The sequence below is a fragment of the Lepisosteus platostomus genome, chromosome 14 (assembly GCF_059453375.1).
Source record: "Lepisosteus platostomus isolate fLepPlt1 chromosome 14, fLepPlt1.hap1, whole genome shotgun sequence".
Lineage (NCBI taxonomy): Eukaryota > Metazoa > Chordata > Actinopteri > Semionotiformes > Lepisosteidae > Lepisosteus > Lepisosteus platostomus.
This window is the reverse complement of record NC_142624.1, coordinates 242158-256494: the sequence shown is the minus strand read 5'-3', so window position 1 is coordinate 256494 and position 14337 is coordinate 242158. Positions and strand designations below refer to the sequence as shown.

General features: G+C 54.5%; 2 protein-coding genes and 1 long non-coding RNA gene across 4 annotated transcripts in view; 2 read left to right on the top strand and 1 right to left on the bottom strand.

Moving 5' to 3' along the window:
• hmox1a (heme oxygenase 1a) lies at window positions 1–5269 on the top strand. 2 transcript variants are annotated; one of them, XM_088607119.1, is made up of 9 exons: window positions 4–125; window positions 184–257; window positions 365–377; window positions 910–964; window positions 1329–1449; window positions 1902–2117; window positions 3509–3784; window positions 4042–4141; window positions 4267–5269. In XM_088607119.1, the coding sequence occupies exons 4-9, from the start codon at window positions 918–920 to the stop codon at window positions 4398–4400; spliced, it is 894 nt and encodes a 297-aa protein (XP_088463245.1). In that variant the 5' UTR covers window positions 4–125; window positions 184–257; window positions 365–377; window positions 910–917; the 3' UTR covers window positions 4401–5269. The 2 variants fall into 2 exon arrangements, with proteins under 2 accessions (XP_088463244.1, XP_088463245.1); XM_088607118.1 differs by lacking the exon at window positions 184–257 and having other exon boundaries at window positions 1–145.
• Window positions 5270–5545: 276 nt separating this feature from the next.
• On the bottom strand, window positions 5546–13424 carry mcm5 (minichromosome maintenance complex component 5). Its single transcript, XM_088606961.1, has 16 exons — window positions 13158–13424; window positions 12648–12774; window positions 12380–12508; window positions 11810–11982; window positions 11575–11730; window positions 11311–11477; window positions 10675–10846; window positions 10478–10589; window positions 10248–10391; window positions 10102–10167; window positions 9133–9309; window positions 8931–9043; window positions 8678–8806; window positions 7369–7511; window positions 6892–7019; window positions 5546–5799 (listed from the first exon to the last, which is right to left on the bottom strand). The coding sequence occupies exons 1-16, from the start codon at window positions 13322–13324 to the stop codon at window positions 5698–5700; spliced, it is 2205 nt and encodes a 734-aa protein (XP_088463087.1). The 5' UTR covers window positions 13325–13424; the 3' UTR covers window positions 5546–5697.
• Window positions 12213–14337, top strand: part of LOC148648484 (uncharacterized) — a 91063-nt gene continuing 88938 nt past the window's right edge. The window contains exon 1 of the long non-coding RNA XR_015926536.1: window positions 12213–12366. This is a non-coding gene — a long non-coding RNA (uncharacterized LOC148648484). The remainder of the gene's footprint in view (window positions 12367–14337) is intronic.

Sequence of the window (14337 nt, the reverse complement as noted above, 5' to 3'; positions counted from 1 at the left end):
ATCGGGACAGAGTGAGAGAGAAGACTGCTTCCACACGCACAGAGAGAAGACTGCTTCCACACGCAGAGAGAGAAGACTGCTTCCACACGCACAGAGAGAAGACTGCTTCCACACGCACAGAGAGAGAAGACTGCTTCCACACGCAGAGAGAGAGAAGACTGCTTCCACACGCACAGAGAGAGAAGACTGCTTCCACACGCACAGAGAGAGAAGACTGCTTCCACACGCACAGAGAGAGAAGACTGCTTCCACACGCAGAGAGAGAGAAGACTGCTTCCACACGCACGAGAGAGAAGACTGCTTCCACACGCACAGAGAGAGAAGACTGCTTCCACACGCACAGAGAAGACTGCTTCCACACGCACAGAGAGAACGCAGTAAGTTCAGATCTTCACAGTATATTAACTGTACTGACAGTCTTCTGACAGCATACTAACTGTACTGATAGTATACTATCTCTACTCTTGCTATACTAACTGCGCTGTCAGTATACTAGCTCTACAGTCGCTATACTACCCTTACAGTAATGCTGAAGTATACATGCTTTTCCTGTAATGCAAAATCTGCTTGTGACTCACCTAACGAGCTGACAGAAAATCTGTCCAACAGCACACGGGCCAGTCTCTGTAGACCAACATGTCTGCTATCTACTGTAGGCGCAGGTTGGCACAGAGCTGGAGACAGACCCACTGTGCCCTCTGTGCTTTGTGTGCCTGCTGTGTGCTCAGTGTGTGCTCTGTGTCCTCTGTCTGCTCTGCGCTCTCCAGGCCCTCTGTGCCCAGGGCACAGTGCTGTGGAAGTGCTGCAGTGCTCGATGAGACCATGTGACCTCTAACAGCCCCTGGTGAGACACCCGCTGCCCTGGAGGGACAGTCTGTTCGCTAACCCCCCATTCTGCTCTGTCCTCAGGTGCAGCCATGCAGACTCACAACACTGACAGCAGGAGTGCAGAGACCACAGACAGGTAGCATCCCTTCACTCTTCACTTCCTCTCTCGGTTCTCAGTGTATTAACCCTCTCTCTCAGTACAGTGTATTAACCCCTCTCTCTCAGTACAGTGTATTAACCCCTCACCCTCTTAGTCCAGTGTATTAACCCCTCTCTCCCAGTACAGTATATTAACCCCTCACCCTCTTAGTCCAGTGTATTAACCCCTCACTCTGTCTCTCTCAGTACAGTGCATTAACCACTCTCTCTCAGTCCAGTGTGTTAACCCCTCACTCTCTCTCTCTCAGTACAGTGCTTTAACCCCTCTCTCTCTCTCAGTCCAGTGTATTAACCCCTCTCTCTCTCTCTCAGCCCAGTGTATTAACCCCTCTCTCTCTCAGTTCACAGTGTGACCTGTCAGAGCTCATTAAAGCTGCGACTCGTGTTTCTCATGAGATGGCAGAGAGAACCACCCTGATGGCTAACTTCCAGAGGGGCAAAGTCACCCTGCCGGAGTACAAGGCAAGCACCTGCAATCACTCCTCAATCACTCCTCAATCACTCCTCAATCACTCCTCAATACCTCCTCAATCACTCATCACTCCTCAATACCTCCTCAATCACTCATCACTCATCAATACCTCCTCAATCACTCCTCAATACCTCCTCAATCACTCATCACTCCTCAATACCTCCTCAATCACTCCTCAATACCTCCTCAATCACTCATCACTCCTCAATACCTCCTCAATCACTCATCAATCACTCCTCAATCACTCATCACTCCTCAATACCTCCTCAATCACTCATCACTCCTCAATACCTCCTCAATCACTCCTCAATACCTCCTCAAGCACTCATCACTCCTCAATACCTCCTCAATCACTCATCACTCCTCAATACCTCCTCAATCACTCCTCAATACCTCCTCAGTCACCCAGTAGCTCCTCTCACTTGCTCCTCTCTATCTGCAGCTGCTGCTGTCCTCTCTCTATGCTGTGTACTTGGCCCTGGAGGAAGAGCTGGACAGGAATGCCTCCCACCCCTGTGTCGCCCCCATACACTTCCCCACTGAGCTGAGCCGCGTCGCCGCCCTGGAGGCCGACCTGCGCTACTTCCATGGACAGAACTGGAGAGACCAGCTCACCACACCCCCCGCGACACAGAGCTACGCCGAGAGGCTGCATGAGGTGTGTATTAACTCCTCTCTCAGTGCAGTGTCAGTGTACAGTAGTGTGCAGGAGGAGTGTGTGTATTAACCCCTCTCTCTCTCAGTGCAGTGTCAGTGTACAGTAGTGTGCAGGAGGAGTGTGTGTATTAACCCCTCTCTCTCTCAGTGCAGTGTCAGTGTACAGTAGTGTGCAGGAGGAGTGTGTGTATTAACCCCCCTCTCTCTCAGTGCAGTGTCAGTGTACAGTAGTGTGCAGGAGGAGTGTGTGTATTAACCCCTCTCTCTCTCAGTGCAGTGTCAGTGTACAGTAGTGTGCAGGAGGAGTGTGTGTATTAACCCCTCTCTCTCTCGGTGCAGTGTCAGTGTACAGTAGTGTGCAGGAGGAGTGTGTGTATTAACCCCTCTCTCTCTCGGTGCAGTATCAGTGTACAGTAGTGTGCAGGAGGAGTGTGTGTATTAACCCCTCTCTCTCTCGGTGCAGTGTCAGTGTACAGTAGTGTGCAGGAGGAGTGTGTGTATTAACCCCTCTCTCTCTCAGTGCAGTGTCAGTGTACAGTAGTGTGCAGGAGGAGTGTGTGTATTAACCCCTCTCTCTCTCAGTGCAGTGTCAGTGTACAGTAGTGTGCAGGAGGAGTGTGTGTATTAACCCCTCTCTCTCTCTCAGTGCAGTGTCAGTGTACAGTAGTGTGCAGGAGGAGTGTGTGTATTAACCCCTCTCTCTCTCTCAGTGCAGTGTCAGTGTACAGTAGTGTGCAGGAGGAGTGTGTGTATTAACCCCTCTCTCTCAGTGCAGTGTCAGTGTACAGTAGTGTGCAGGAGGAGTGTGTGTATTAACCCCTCTCTCTCTCTCAGTGCAGTGTCAGTGTACAGTAGTGTGCAGGAGGAGTGTGAGTATTAACCCCTCTCTCTCAGTGCAGTGTCAGTGTACAGTAGTGTGCAGGAGGAGTGTGTGTATTAACCCCCCTCTCTCTCAGTGCAGTGTCAGTGTACAGTAGTGTGCAGGAGGAGTGTGTGTATTAACCCCCCTCTCTCTCAGTGCAGTGTCAGTGTACAGTAGTGTGCAGGAGGAGTGTGTGTATTAACCCCTCTCTCTCTCAGTGCAGTGTCAGTGTACAGTAGTGTGCAGGAGGAGTGTGTGTATTAACCCCTCTCTCTCTCGGTGCAGTGTCAGTGTACAGTAGTGTGCAGGAGGAGTGTGTGTATTAACCCCTCTCTCTCTCAGTGCAGTGTCAGTGTACAGTAGTGTGCAGGAGGAGTGTGTGTATTAACCCCTCTCTCTCTCAGTGCAGTGTCAGTGTACAGTAGTGTGCAGGAGGAGTGTGTGTATTAACCCCTCTCTCTCTCAGTGCAGTGTCAGTGTACAGTAGTGTGCAGGAGGAGTGTGTGTATTAACCCCCCTCTCTCTCTTAGGTGGGCCAACATCACCCTGAGCTCCTGGTTGCCCATGCCTACACCCGTTACCTTGGCGACCTGTCCGGAGGGCAGGTGCTGGGCAGGATTGCCCAGAAGGCCCTGGGGCTCGGGCCAGGAGGGGAGGGGCTGGCCTTCTTCGCGTTTCCAGGGGTGACCAACGCCACAAAATTCAAGCAGCTGTACCGAGCTCGAATGAACAGCCTGGAGCTGAGCCCAGGGGACAAGAGCAGGGTGACAGAGGAGGCCGACAGAGCCTTCAACCTCAACATCCAGGTGAGAGAGACAGAGAGAGACAGGCAGGGGGAGAGAGAGACAGGCAGAGGGAGGGACAGAAAGAGACAGACAGGCGGGGGAGAAATGTGAGAGAGAGAGGCAGGGGGGAGAGAGAGAGAGAAATGCAGGGGGAGAGAGAGACAGGCAGAGGGAGAGACAGAAAGAGGCAGGCAGGGGGGAGAGAGAGACAGGCAGAGAGGAGGGGTGAGAGCAGACAGCGCTGCCCTGCTCACACTGCTCCTGTCTGTGTGCACCAGGTGTTTCAGGAGCTGCAGGTGCTGCTGGGAGAGCCCGAGACAGGCAGCGAGACACCCAGGGACCTGCGACACAGAGCCGCACGACCCATCGCCACACAAGGTACGACAGCTCTGTCCTGTCCACTGCCAGAGGCCGAAACGGACACACTGACTGACCCTCAGACTGCCAGACTGGACCGGTCACTCCAAAGTCACTGACCAATCTCATATCTCATCTCTTTGCAGGTGACCAATCAGAAACGAAGAAGCTTCATGCCCCACCCTTCAAGGATTATCTCTCCTCCTTCCCCTTACTGCGATTGGTCCTGGGGATCTGCTTTGCCATGACAACGGTAGCAATAGGGATGTATGCATTGTAAAAAGGATGGGAAAAGGACACATTGGGCACAAGGGAGCCAGTGGTCAACTAGAACCATCTGTGACAGTGTGACAACTCCAGACACCCACAACTCTTTGTCTAAAGCTGTAGAGAGAAGTCACCCAGAGCCCCACACAGCCTTCATCATTATCAATCCTCTAGAGCAGCTGAACAGACCCTCAGTCTGTAACAACACGTCTGCACCTCTGTGTCCTGTGTCAGAGGGACAGTGGGGTTACAGACAGAGACTGGACACTGGAGCTGGAGAGAGGATAGAGTCACCCAGAGCCCCACACTGACACCCTTCATCATCATCATCACTCCTGAACAGACACTCAGTCTGTAACAACACGTCTGCACCTCTGTGTCCTGTGTCAGGGTGACAGTGGGGTTACAGACAGAGACTGGACACTGGAGCTGGAGAGAGGATAGAGTCACCCAGAGCCCCACACTGACACCCTTCATCATCATCATCACTCCTGAACAGACACTCAGTCTGTAACATGTCTGCACCTCTGTGTCCTGTGTCAGGGGGACAGTGGGGTTACAGACAGAGACTGGACACTGGAGCTGGAGAGAGGATAGAGTCACCCAGAGCCCCATAGTGCCTGAACCCGTGTCCTTCACTCCTGTCAAACTGTTTAATCCAGAACTTCCCAAATCAGTGTTTCAACCACTCATACCTCAGGGACCAGCAAAAATGATTGTGAATTTCGACCCACCACCCAGCATGTACTCGTAGCCTAAGGCAGTGAAAGCTGATTTTTTTATTTTAGAATTATGTCCAATTGTTGTGATTTCTTATGTTTTTATACATTTAACATTTTAAGAAAATATTTTCTGAAACAATAAAACTAAACGTTACAAAGATCTTGGTCAGTGGAGTGGTTTCTGCTTTGAGCTGGAGGATGGAGCAGCAGCAGCACAGACAGTAAGACCCGTCTCCAGTCCCTTCCCCCTCACAGACCCGCCAGCTCGGTCCGAGCTGGACTCCAACTCGGCACTGTGGCAGATGTGTCCAAGTCTCTTTGTTAAAGCGCTCACACTGTGTATACTGTCCGTGTTCAGGGCACTGAGCATGTCGAGTGTACTGTGTTGATACACTCATGCTCAGACCAGGAAAATCACAGCCCCTCCAGCCACAGGAACCACAATAACATCTTTATTACTTTCCTCAACCAGAAGAGTGCGCGAGAGTGCGCGAGAGTGCGCGAGAGTGCGCGAGAGTGCGCGAGAGTGCGCGAGAGTGCGCGAGAGTGCGCGAGAGTGCGCGAGAGTGCGCGAGAGTGCGCGAGAGTCTATTTAACTCTGTACAGGACTTTGCGCTGCAGGCGATGCTGAATCTCCCCTCTCCTCATCATCAGGTGCAGAACCTTGTAGATCGCTTGTTCTGGGTACTTCTACACAGAGAGAAAGAGAGAGAGACGAGTTAATACACACACCCCTCCTGCACACGACTGTACACTGACACTGCACTGAGAGAGAGGGGTTAATACACACACCCCTCCTGCACACGACTGTACACTGACACTGCACTGAGAGAGAGGGGTTAATACACACACTCCTCCTGCACACTACTGTACACTGACACTGCACTGAGAGAGAGAGGGGTTAATACACACACTCCTCCTGTACACTACTGTACACTGACACTGCACTGAGAGAGAGAGGGGTTAATACACACACTCCTCCTGCACACTACTGTACACTGACACTGCACTGAGAGGGGTGAATACACACACTCCTCCTGCACACTACTGTACACTGACACTGCACTGAGAGAGAGAGGGGTTAATACACGCACTCCTCCTGCACACTACTGTACACTGACACTGCACTGAGAGAGAGAGGGGTTAATACACACACTCCTCCTGCACACTACTGTACACTGACACTGCACTGAGAGAGAGAGGGGTTAATACACACACTCCTCCTGCACACTACTGCACACTGACACTGCACTGAGAGAGAGAGGGGTTAATACACACACTCCTCCTGCACACTACTGTACACTGACACTGCACTGAGAGAGAGAGGGGTTAATACACACACTCCTCCTGCACACTACTGTACACTGACACTGCACTGAGAGAGAGAGGGGTTAATACACGCACTCCTCCTGCACACGACTGTACACTGACACTGCACTGAGAGAGAGAGGGGTTAATACACACACTCCTCCTGCACACTACTGTACACTGACACTGCACTGAGAGAGAGAGGGGGGTTAATACACACACTCCTCCTGCACACTACTGTACACTGACACTGCACTGAGAGAGAGAGGGGTTAATACACACACTCCTCCTGCACACGACTGTACACTGACACTGCACTGAGAGAGAGAGGGGTTAATACACACACTCCTCCTGCACACTACTGCACACTGACACTGCACTGAGAGAGACAGGGGTTAATACACACATACTCCTGTACACTACAGTGTGCTGAGAGAGGGGTTCCAGTGAGCAGTGTCGGGGTGCAGTCTGTACCTGCTTGATGAAGTCCTGGACGATACTGTGCTCAGACACCTGTGATCCGATGGCAAAGCGTCTCTTCAGCTGCTTCTCAATGCGGGACAACATCTCCTGGTCCTCCTGTGTGGTGAAGCCCTCCACCCCTGCGACACCCAGCACACAGGGATCAGGACCGACCCGGACTGAACCGGTCCGACCCCCCCCTGAGCCCCAGAGCCTGTCAAACACAGGGATCAGGACTGACCCGGACTGAACCGGTCCGACCCCCCCCCGAGCCCCAGAGCCTGTCAAACACAGGGATCAGGACTGACCCGGACTGAACCGGTCCGACCCCCCCCCGAGCCCCAGAGCCTGTCAAACACAGGGATCAGGACTGACCCGGACTGAACCGGTCCGACCCCCCCCCGAGCCCCAGAGCCTGTCAAACACAGGGATCAGGACCGACCCAGACAGCCCCCCCCCGACCCGGACTGACCGCCCCCGGAGCCCCACCTGACAGGCTGCCCGACAGCGCGGCGTCCAGTGTGGACACCTGGAACAGGCGCAGGGCCTCGTCCACCTCGCTCTCGCCCGCAAAGGGCTGCAGCCGCATCTTAGCCAGAGCCTCTGCAATGCGCACCACGGCCTCCAGCTGCCTGCGGAGTGAGACAAGAGTGAGACAGAGCCTCTGCAATGCGCACCACGGCCTCCAGCTGCCTGCGGAGTGAGACAAGAGTGAGACAGAGCCTCTGCAATGCGCACCACTCTCCTGCTGGGCCAAATTGGGCCACTACTAAAACACACAGAAGAGGGCAATTAAGTATTGACTACACCTAAAAAACAGCAACCAAAACTCCTACTCCTACTGAACCTGTCTCTCAATAATAATAATACAGTGTGTGATCTCCTGTCCCAGCCTGAGGAACAGACAGTGAGCCTGTCTCTCAATAATAATAATAGTGTGTGATCTCCTGTCCCAGCCTGAGGAACAGACAGTGAGCCTGTCTCTCAATAATAATAATATAGTGTGTGATCTCCTGTCCCAGCCTGAGGAACAGACAGTGAGCCTGTCTCTCAATAATAATAATACAGTGTGTGATCTCCTGTCCCAGCCTGAGGAACAGACAGTGAGCCTGTCTCTCAATAATAATAATACAGTGTGTGATCTCCTGTCCCAGCCTGAGGAACAGACAGTGAGCCTGTCTCTCAATAATAATAATACAGTGTGTGATCTCCTGTCCCAGCCTGAGGAACAGACAGTGAGCCTGCCTCTCAATAATAATAATACAGTGTGTGATCTCCTGTCCCAGCCTGAGGAACAGACAGTGAGCCTGCCTCTCAATAATAATAATACAGTGTGTGATCTCCTGTCCCAGCCTGAGGAACAGACAGTGAGCCTGCCTCTCATTAATAATAATACAGTGTGTGATCTCCTGTCCCAGCCTGAGGAACAGACAGTGAGCCTGTCTCTCAATAATAATAATACAGTGTGTGATCTCCTGTCCCAGCCTGAGGAACAGACAGTGAGCCTGTCTCTCAATAATAATAATACAGTGTGTGATCTCCTGTCCCAGCCTGAGGAACAGACAGTGAGCCTGTCTCTCAATAATAATAATACAGTGTGTGATCTCCTGTCCCAGCCTGAGGAACAGTGAGCCTGTCTCTCAGTAATGCTCCATATGTTCATGTGTAAATGTCTTATATGATGTGTGTACTGTAAATGTCTGTAGATGTGTTTATGGGAATTGTATTGGTTTTGCTGTGGGGACCCTGACTGACTCACTGGTCAGCCCAGTGGAGTGAGAGCGCAGCAGTGCTGTACCTCACGGTGATGGGGATACTGGGACGCTTCACGCTCTCCCTCTCGTGCTCTCGAGCGCCGCTGCGCATCAGAACGTAGCGATTCTTCAGCTTCTCCGCCGCTTCTGCCGATAACCGCGGGCCACACTTCCTGAACGGACAAACACAGCCCGGAGGTCACTTCCTGTCGACACCCCCCACCCCCCCAAGCTGCAGGTCACTTCCTGTCGACACCTCCACGCACGCACACACACGGGCTGGACACGCTGACTCACGTGCGGGCGAAGGCAATGAACTTTTTCAGCCGGCTCAGCTCGATCTCCCCCTCGACGCTCTGAGTCTGCGTGAGAGCACTGAGGTGCACATTCATCACGTGACGAGCCAGAGTCTGGGAGAGAGAGACAGGCACCAATTCATACTCCCAACACCAACGAGCCCGGGCCTGGGAGAGATGCAGGTACCGGTTGGGGATCTCACCATGTCCCTCTGCTCGTTGTGCTCGTCCTTGATGATGAAGATCATGTCGAACCGAGACAGGATAGTGGGCATGAAGTCAATATTCTCCTCCCCCTTCGTCTCGTCCCAGCGACCAAACACTGAGTTCGCAGCAGCCAAGACTGAACACCGCGAGTTCAGAGTGGTGGTGATACCAGCCTGAGAGAGAGAGGGGTTAATACACACACTCCTCCTGCACACTACTGTACACTGACACTGCACTGAGAGAGAGAGGGGTTAATACTCTCACTCCTCCTGCGCACTACTGTACACTGACACTGCACTGAGAGAGAGGGGTTAATACACACACTCCTCCTGCACACTACTGTACACTGACACTGCACTGAGAGAGAGAGGGGTTAATACACACACTCCTCCTGCACACTACTGTACACTGACACTGCACTGAGAGAGAGGGGTTAATACACACACTCCTCCTGCACACTACTGTACACTGACACTGCACTGAGAGAGAGAGGGGTTAATACACACACTCCTCCTGAACACTACTGTACACTGACACTGAAAGAGAGAGGGGTTAATACACACACTCCTCCTGCACACTACTGTACACTGACACTGCACTGAGAGAGAGAAGGGTTAATACACACACTCCTCCTGCACACTACTGTACACTGACACTGCACTGAGAGAGAGAGGGGTTAATACACACACTCCTCCTGAACACTACTGTACACTGACACTGAAAGAGAGAGGGGTTAATACACACACTCCTCCTGCACACTACTGTACACTGACACTGCACTGAGAGAGAGAAGGGTTAATACACACACTCCTCCTGCACACTACTGTACACTGACACTGCACTGAGAGAGAGAGGGGTTAATACACACACTCCTCCTGAACACTACTGTACACTGACACTGAAAGAGAGAGGGGTTAATACACACACTCCTCCTGCACACGGACACTGCACTAAGAGAGAGTCACCTTGGCGATGGAGATGGTCTGCTGCTCCATAGCCTCATGAATGGCCACTCGATCGTCCTCCCTCATCTGCAAGAGCAGAGACAAGAGGGTCAGAGCCGCAGCTGCAGGAGAGACAGAGCCGGACCCACGCGGGCATGACCTCTGACCTTGTCGAACTCATCGATGCAGACCACGCCCCCGTCCGCCAGCACCATGGCGCCGCCCTCCATGACGAAGCTGCGCGAGACGGGGTCGCGCATGACGGAGGCGGTCAGGCCTGCCGCGCTGCTGCCCTTGCCCGAGGTGTAGACCTGCGGGGGAGAGAGACAGGGCGTCACCCCCGAGAGAGAGACAGAGACGGGGCGCAGCGGGGCGCACAGGCGGACACAGGCCATACCCCAATAGGAGAGCAGCGCTCCACAAACTTCAGCAGCTGGGACTTGGCCGTCCCAGGGTCCCCCAGCATCAGGAGATTGATGTCGCCCCTGCGAGTCAGGCCGTCCGGGAGCCTGGGGAGAGAGAGGGGTTCACACACCGGCCCGCACTGACAGCACTTCTGTTTAACGAACACGCTGCAGCTCATCAAGACTTCACCTTTTCCGGGACCCGCCAAACAGCAGGCACGCGATGGCTTTCTTCAGGTCCTGACTCCCGTAGATAGAGGGCGCTATACTGCGCGCCACTGACTCATACACACCAGGGGAGGCCGCCAGCGCGCGGAGCTCTTCCTCCTCCTGGGGAGAGACGGTGCCCACAGCACTGCGGCCTGGTGGTCACACACAGACACAGGACAGATGAGAGAGGAGCAGAGCGCCCCACTGTGGCCTGGAGGTCACACAGCAGCAGACAGGACAGATGAGAGAGGAGCAGAGCGCCCCACTGTGGCCTGGAGGTCACACAGCAGCAGACAGGACAGATGAGAGAGGAGCAGAGCGCCCCACTGTGGCCTGGAGGTCACACAGCAGCAGACAGGACAGATGAGAGAGGAGCAGAGCGCCTCACTGTGGCCTGGAGGTCACACAGCAGCAGACAGGACAGGGTGAGAGAGGAGCAGAGCGCCTCACTGTGGCCTGGAGGTCACACAGCAGCAGACAGGACAGGGTGAGAGAGGAGCAGAGCGCCTCACTGTGGCCTGGAGGTCACACAGCAGCAGACAGGACAGATGAGAGAGGAGCAGAGCGCCTCACTGTGGCCTGGAGGTCACACAGCAGGTCTCTGGGGTCCCCTCACCTGCGCCCTCAGTGTCCACCTGGATGCCCACGACCCTCAGGTAGGAGGAGCGGAGGCCGACCCCGGCGCGGTCCCGCCCCTTGCTGCTGGTCTTGCCGGCCTTGCGGATGGAGTAGATGCCCATCACGGTCACGCGGTTCCCCGGCACGACGCGGTCGCAGAGGTACCTGCGCGGACAGGCAGGTGTCAGGCTCGCGGCCCACCGGCCCCCCGGCCCCCCGCCCCCCGCCCCCCGCCCCCCGCCCCCCAGGGCACGGCCCCCACCTGTCGCAGTACAGCTGCAGGTGCCGGGGCATCTCCCCGTGCGGCACGGCGTCGGGCGCCTCCTGCAGCTTGAGCGTCTGGTAGTCCACGCACACGCACTTGTCCGGCACGATGAAGTACGGGTCGACCGGGCACTTGACCCGGCCCGGCTGCTCCCTGCGGACACGGGGACGGGGTGAGAGGGGGGAGAGGCAGAGGCCGGCAGGAGCGAGCCCGGGCCGCGCGGGGGACTCACGTGTTGCACTTGCGCGGCAGGCTGTAGCCCTCCAGCCCCGGGCGCACGGCGATGTTGGACATCACAGAGCGACACCCGCGGCACTGCAGCGCCATGCGCACCGCCTTCGCCCGCACCGCTGAGGACGACACCACGATCCCTGGGATCTTCACCAGCCGGCACACCTGCTCCGACTGCAGAGAGACACCGGTTAATACACACTCCTCCTGCACACTACTGTGCACTGACACTGCACTGAGAGAGAGGGGGGTTAATACACACACTCCTCCTGCACACTACTGTACACTGACACTGCACTGAGAGAGAGGGGTTAATACACACACTCCTCCTGCACACTACTGTACACTGACACTGCACTGAGAGAGAGAGGGGTTAATACACACACTCCTCCTGCACACTACTGTACACTGACACTGCACTGAGAGAGAGAGGGGTTAATACACACACTCCTCCTGCACACTACTGTACACTGACACTGCACTGAGAGAGAGAGAGGGGTTAATACACACACTCCTCCTGCACACTACTGTACACTGATACTGCACTGAGAGAGAGGGGTTAATACTGTACCTTCAGGCTGCGGATGTTGGCCGGGTTGCTGTCTGACTTCAGCATGACCTGCACCTCCTGTACTGCCTCCTCCTCAACGGGGCGGGGCCTCGTCACCTCATCAGCCACTTCCTGCGCGGCCTCTTCCAGCTGTGATTGGACAGAGCAAAGCAGCACGTGTGTCACTCAGGTCGTGGAGCATGTCCTTACACCGAGAGCGGCGGGAGAGGGGAACAGAGCTTGCAGTCAGGTGCCTGCGGAGGTTGTACAGTTGGCGCTAGAGACTCACCAGAGGCAGGTGCTCAGTGGGCTGTTTGTAGATGCAGTCAGCCAGGTCCTCATCAAAACTGGACAAGTCCTCCATCTCAACCTCCACCCAGTACTGCCCCAGCGTGTAGCGCCGCTTCAGCTCATCCCTGGACACACAACAGCACAACCCCATCATCACAACACCCACAGTCCAGCCAGGACACACAACATCATCACAACACCCAGTACTGCCCCAGCGTGTAGCGCCGCTTCAGCTCATCCCTGGACACACAACAGCACAACCCCATCATCACAACACCCACAGTCCAGCCAGGACTGCCCCAGCCACAACACAACCCCCACAGTCCAGCCAGGACACACAACATCATTACAACACCCAGTACTGCCCCAGCGTGTAGCGCCGCTTCAGCTCATCCCTGGACACACAACAGCACAACCCCTTTAAAAGCTCACACACCGCTACACAATTACAGGGATCCTCAGTTTGATTAACTACTACACCGTTAAGTGGCCTTAGTCTGGGTCCGACCTGTATTTGAAGGTGAACCCGGTCCGGTCGGTTCCGACTCGAAACTGCCGCAAAAACTCCTTAAAGCGCTTCTTCACTTGGGTCCGCTTCACTGTGCCTTCGTCCCCCTGGGAGTCTCCCCCGAAGCTGTCGCTGTAGAAGATGCCCGGATCATCGAAGCCCGACATTTTGTTCTGCTTCTGTCACCTCCCGTATGAGCAGAAAGAAGCACAACCGCTCAGTCCAGGACAATGAGCTGCACCACGCCGCGCTTTCGCGGCAAAACCGAAGGGGCGTTACTGCCCGTTTCCCTGGTGACGCGCCGGGGCTCCGAGCCTCCTGCCCCTTCTGATTGGCTTGGGCTCGCAGAGGCCGCACTCGATTGGCTGAAGCGCTTCCCCGGCTCGCTCCTCCCCCTCTCCACTTTTCGCGGGAATCTCCGGGGGGGACGCCCACTGCGTTGTGGGAGAGGTTTCCGATTGGGTGAGAGGGTTGTCTGACCCCGCCCCCTCCGCCTGTGTGGTTTCTGCTGGCGGGAAAGCGAGACCTGTTTGCTGTGGACATGATGGCGGCTGTCGTGACAAGGAGAAGTCTGTGAATGTTTCTCTGCAGTCGGCCTTGCCAATACAGCCCTTTGAATCTGACAGTTGTGAGCAGCGGTGGGAGATATTAGATTGTGTTACAGGCTTTTTATCCACACTGGCTTCATTAGAGGCACGGACGGCCAGGCCAGTAAATACATTTTCTTTTCAGAAGATCGTTAGGACGCATTGGAGTTGACCCGGTCCGTGAAGGTGCAGTGGTCCTTCAGCTGGTGTGTGGGGCGCGGACTGGCGCACTCTGGCTGCACACTGCGGGGGGTGGAGGGGATCCCCACGACCTGGAAACCGCTTTGAGCAGAGTGTCCTGAAGAGCGCACATTTTTTTCTCATGTCAACATTCAACAACTGTCTGGCACTCGGTTTGTTCTTGGCTATACAATAGTAATATTCGCGCACATTTCACTTTTAAAGATACTGTTCTCGGAGTCTCGAATCCAAACAAAGATGTCCGTATAATGGTAAATGTTATTCTCTTGTTTGCAAAAGTTTACATACACTCGTGTAGAGTAAAAAAGAATCCTATAAGCTTTAGAGAATTTTCTATCTCATTCACGCTATACTCTAAGTCACTGAAAATATTACAAAATAAGCCTGGTGAG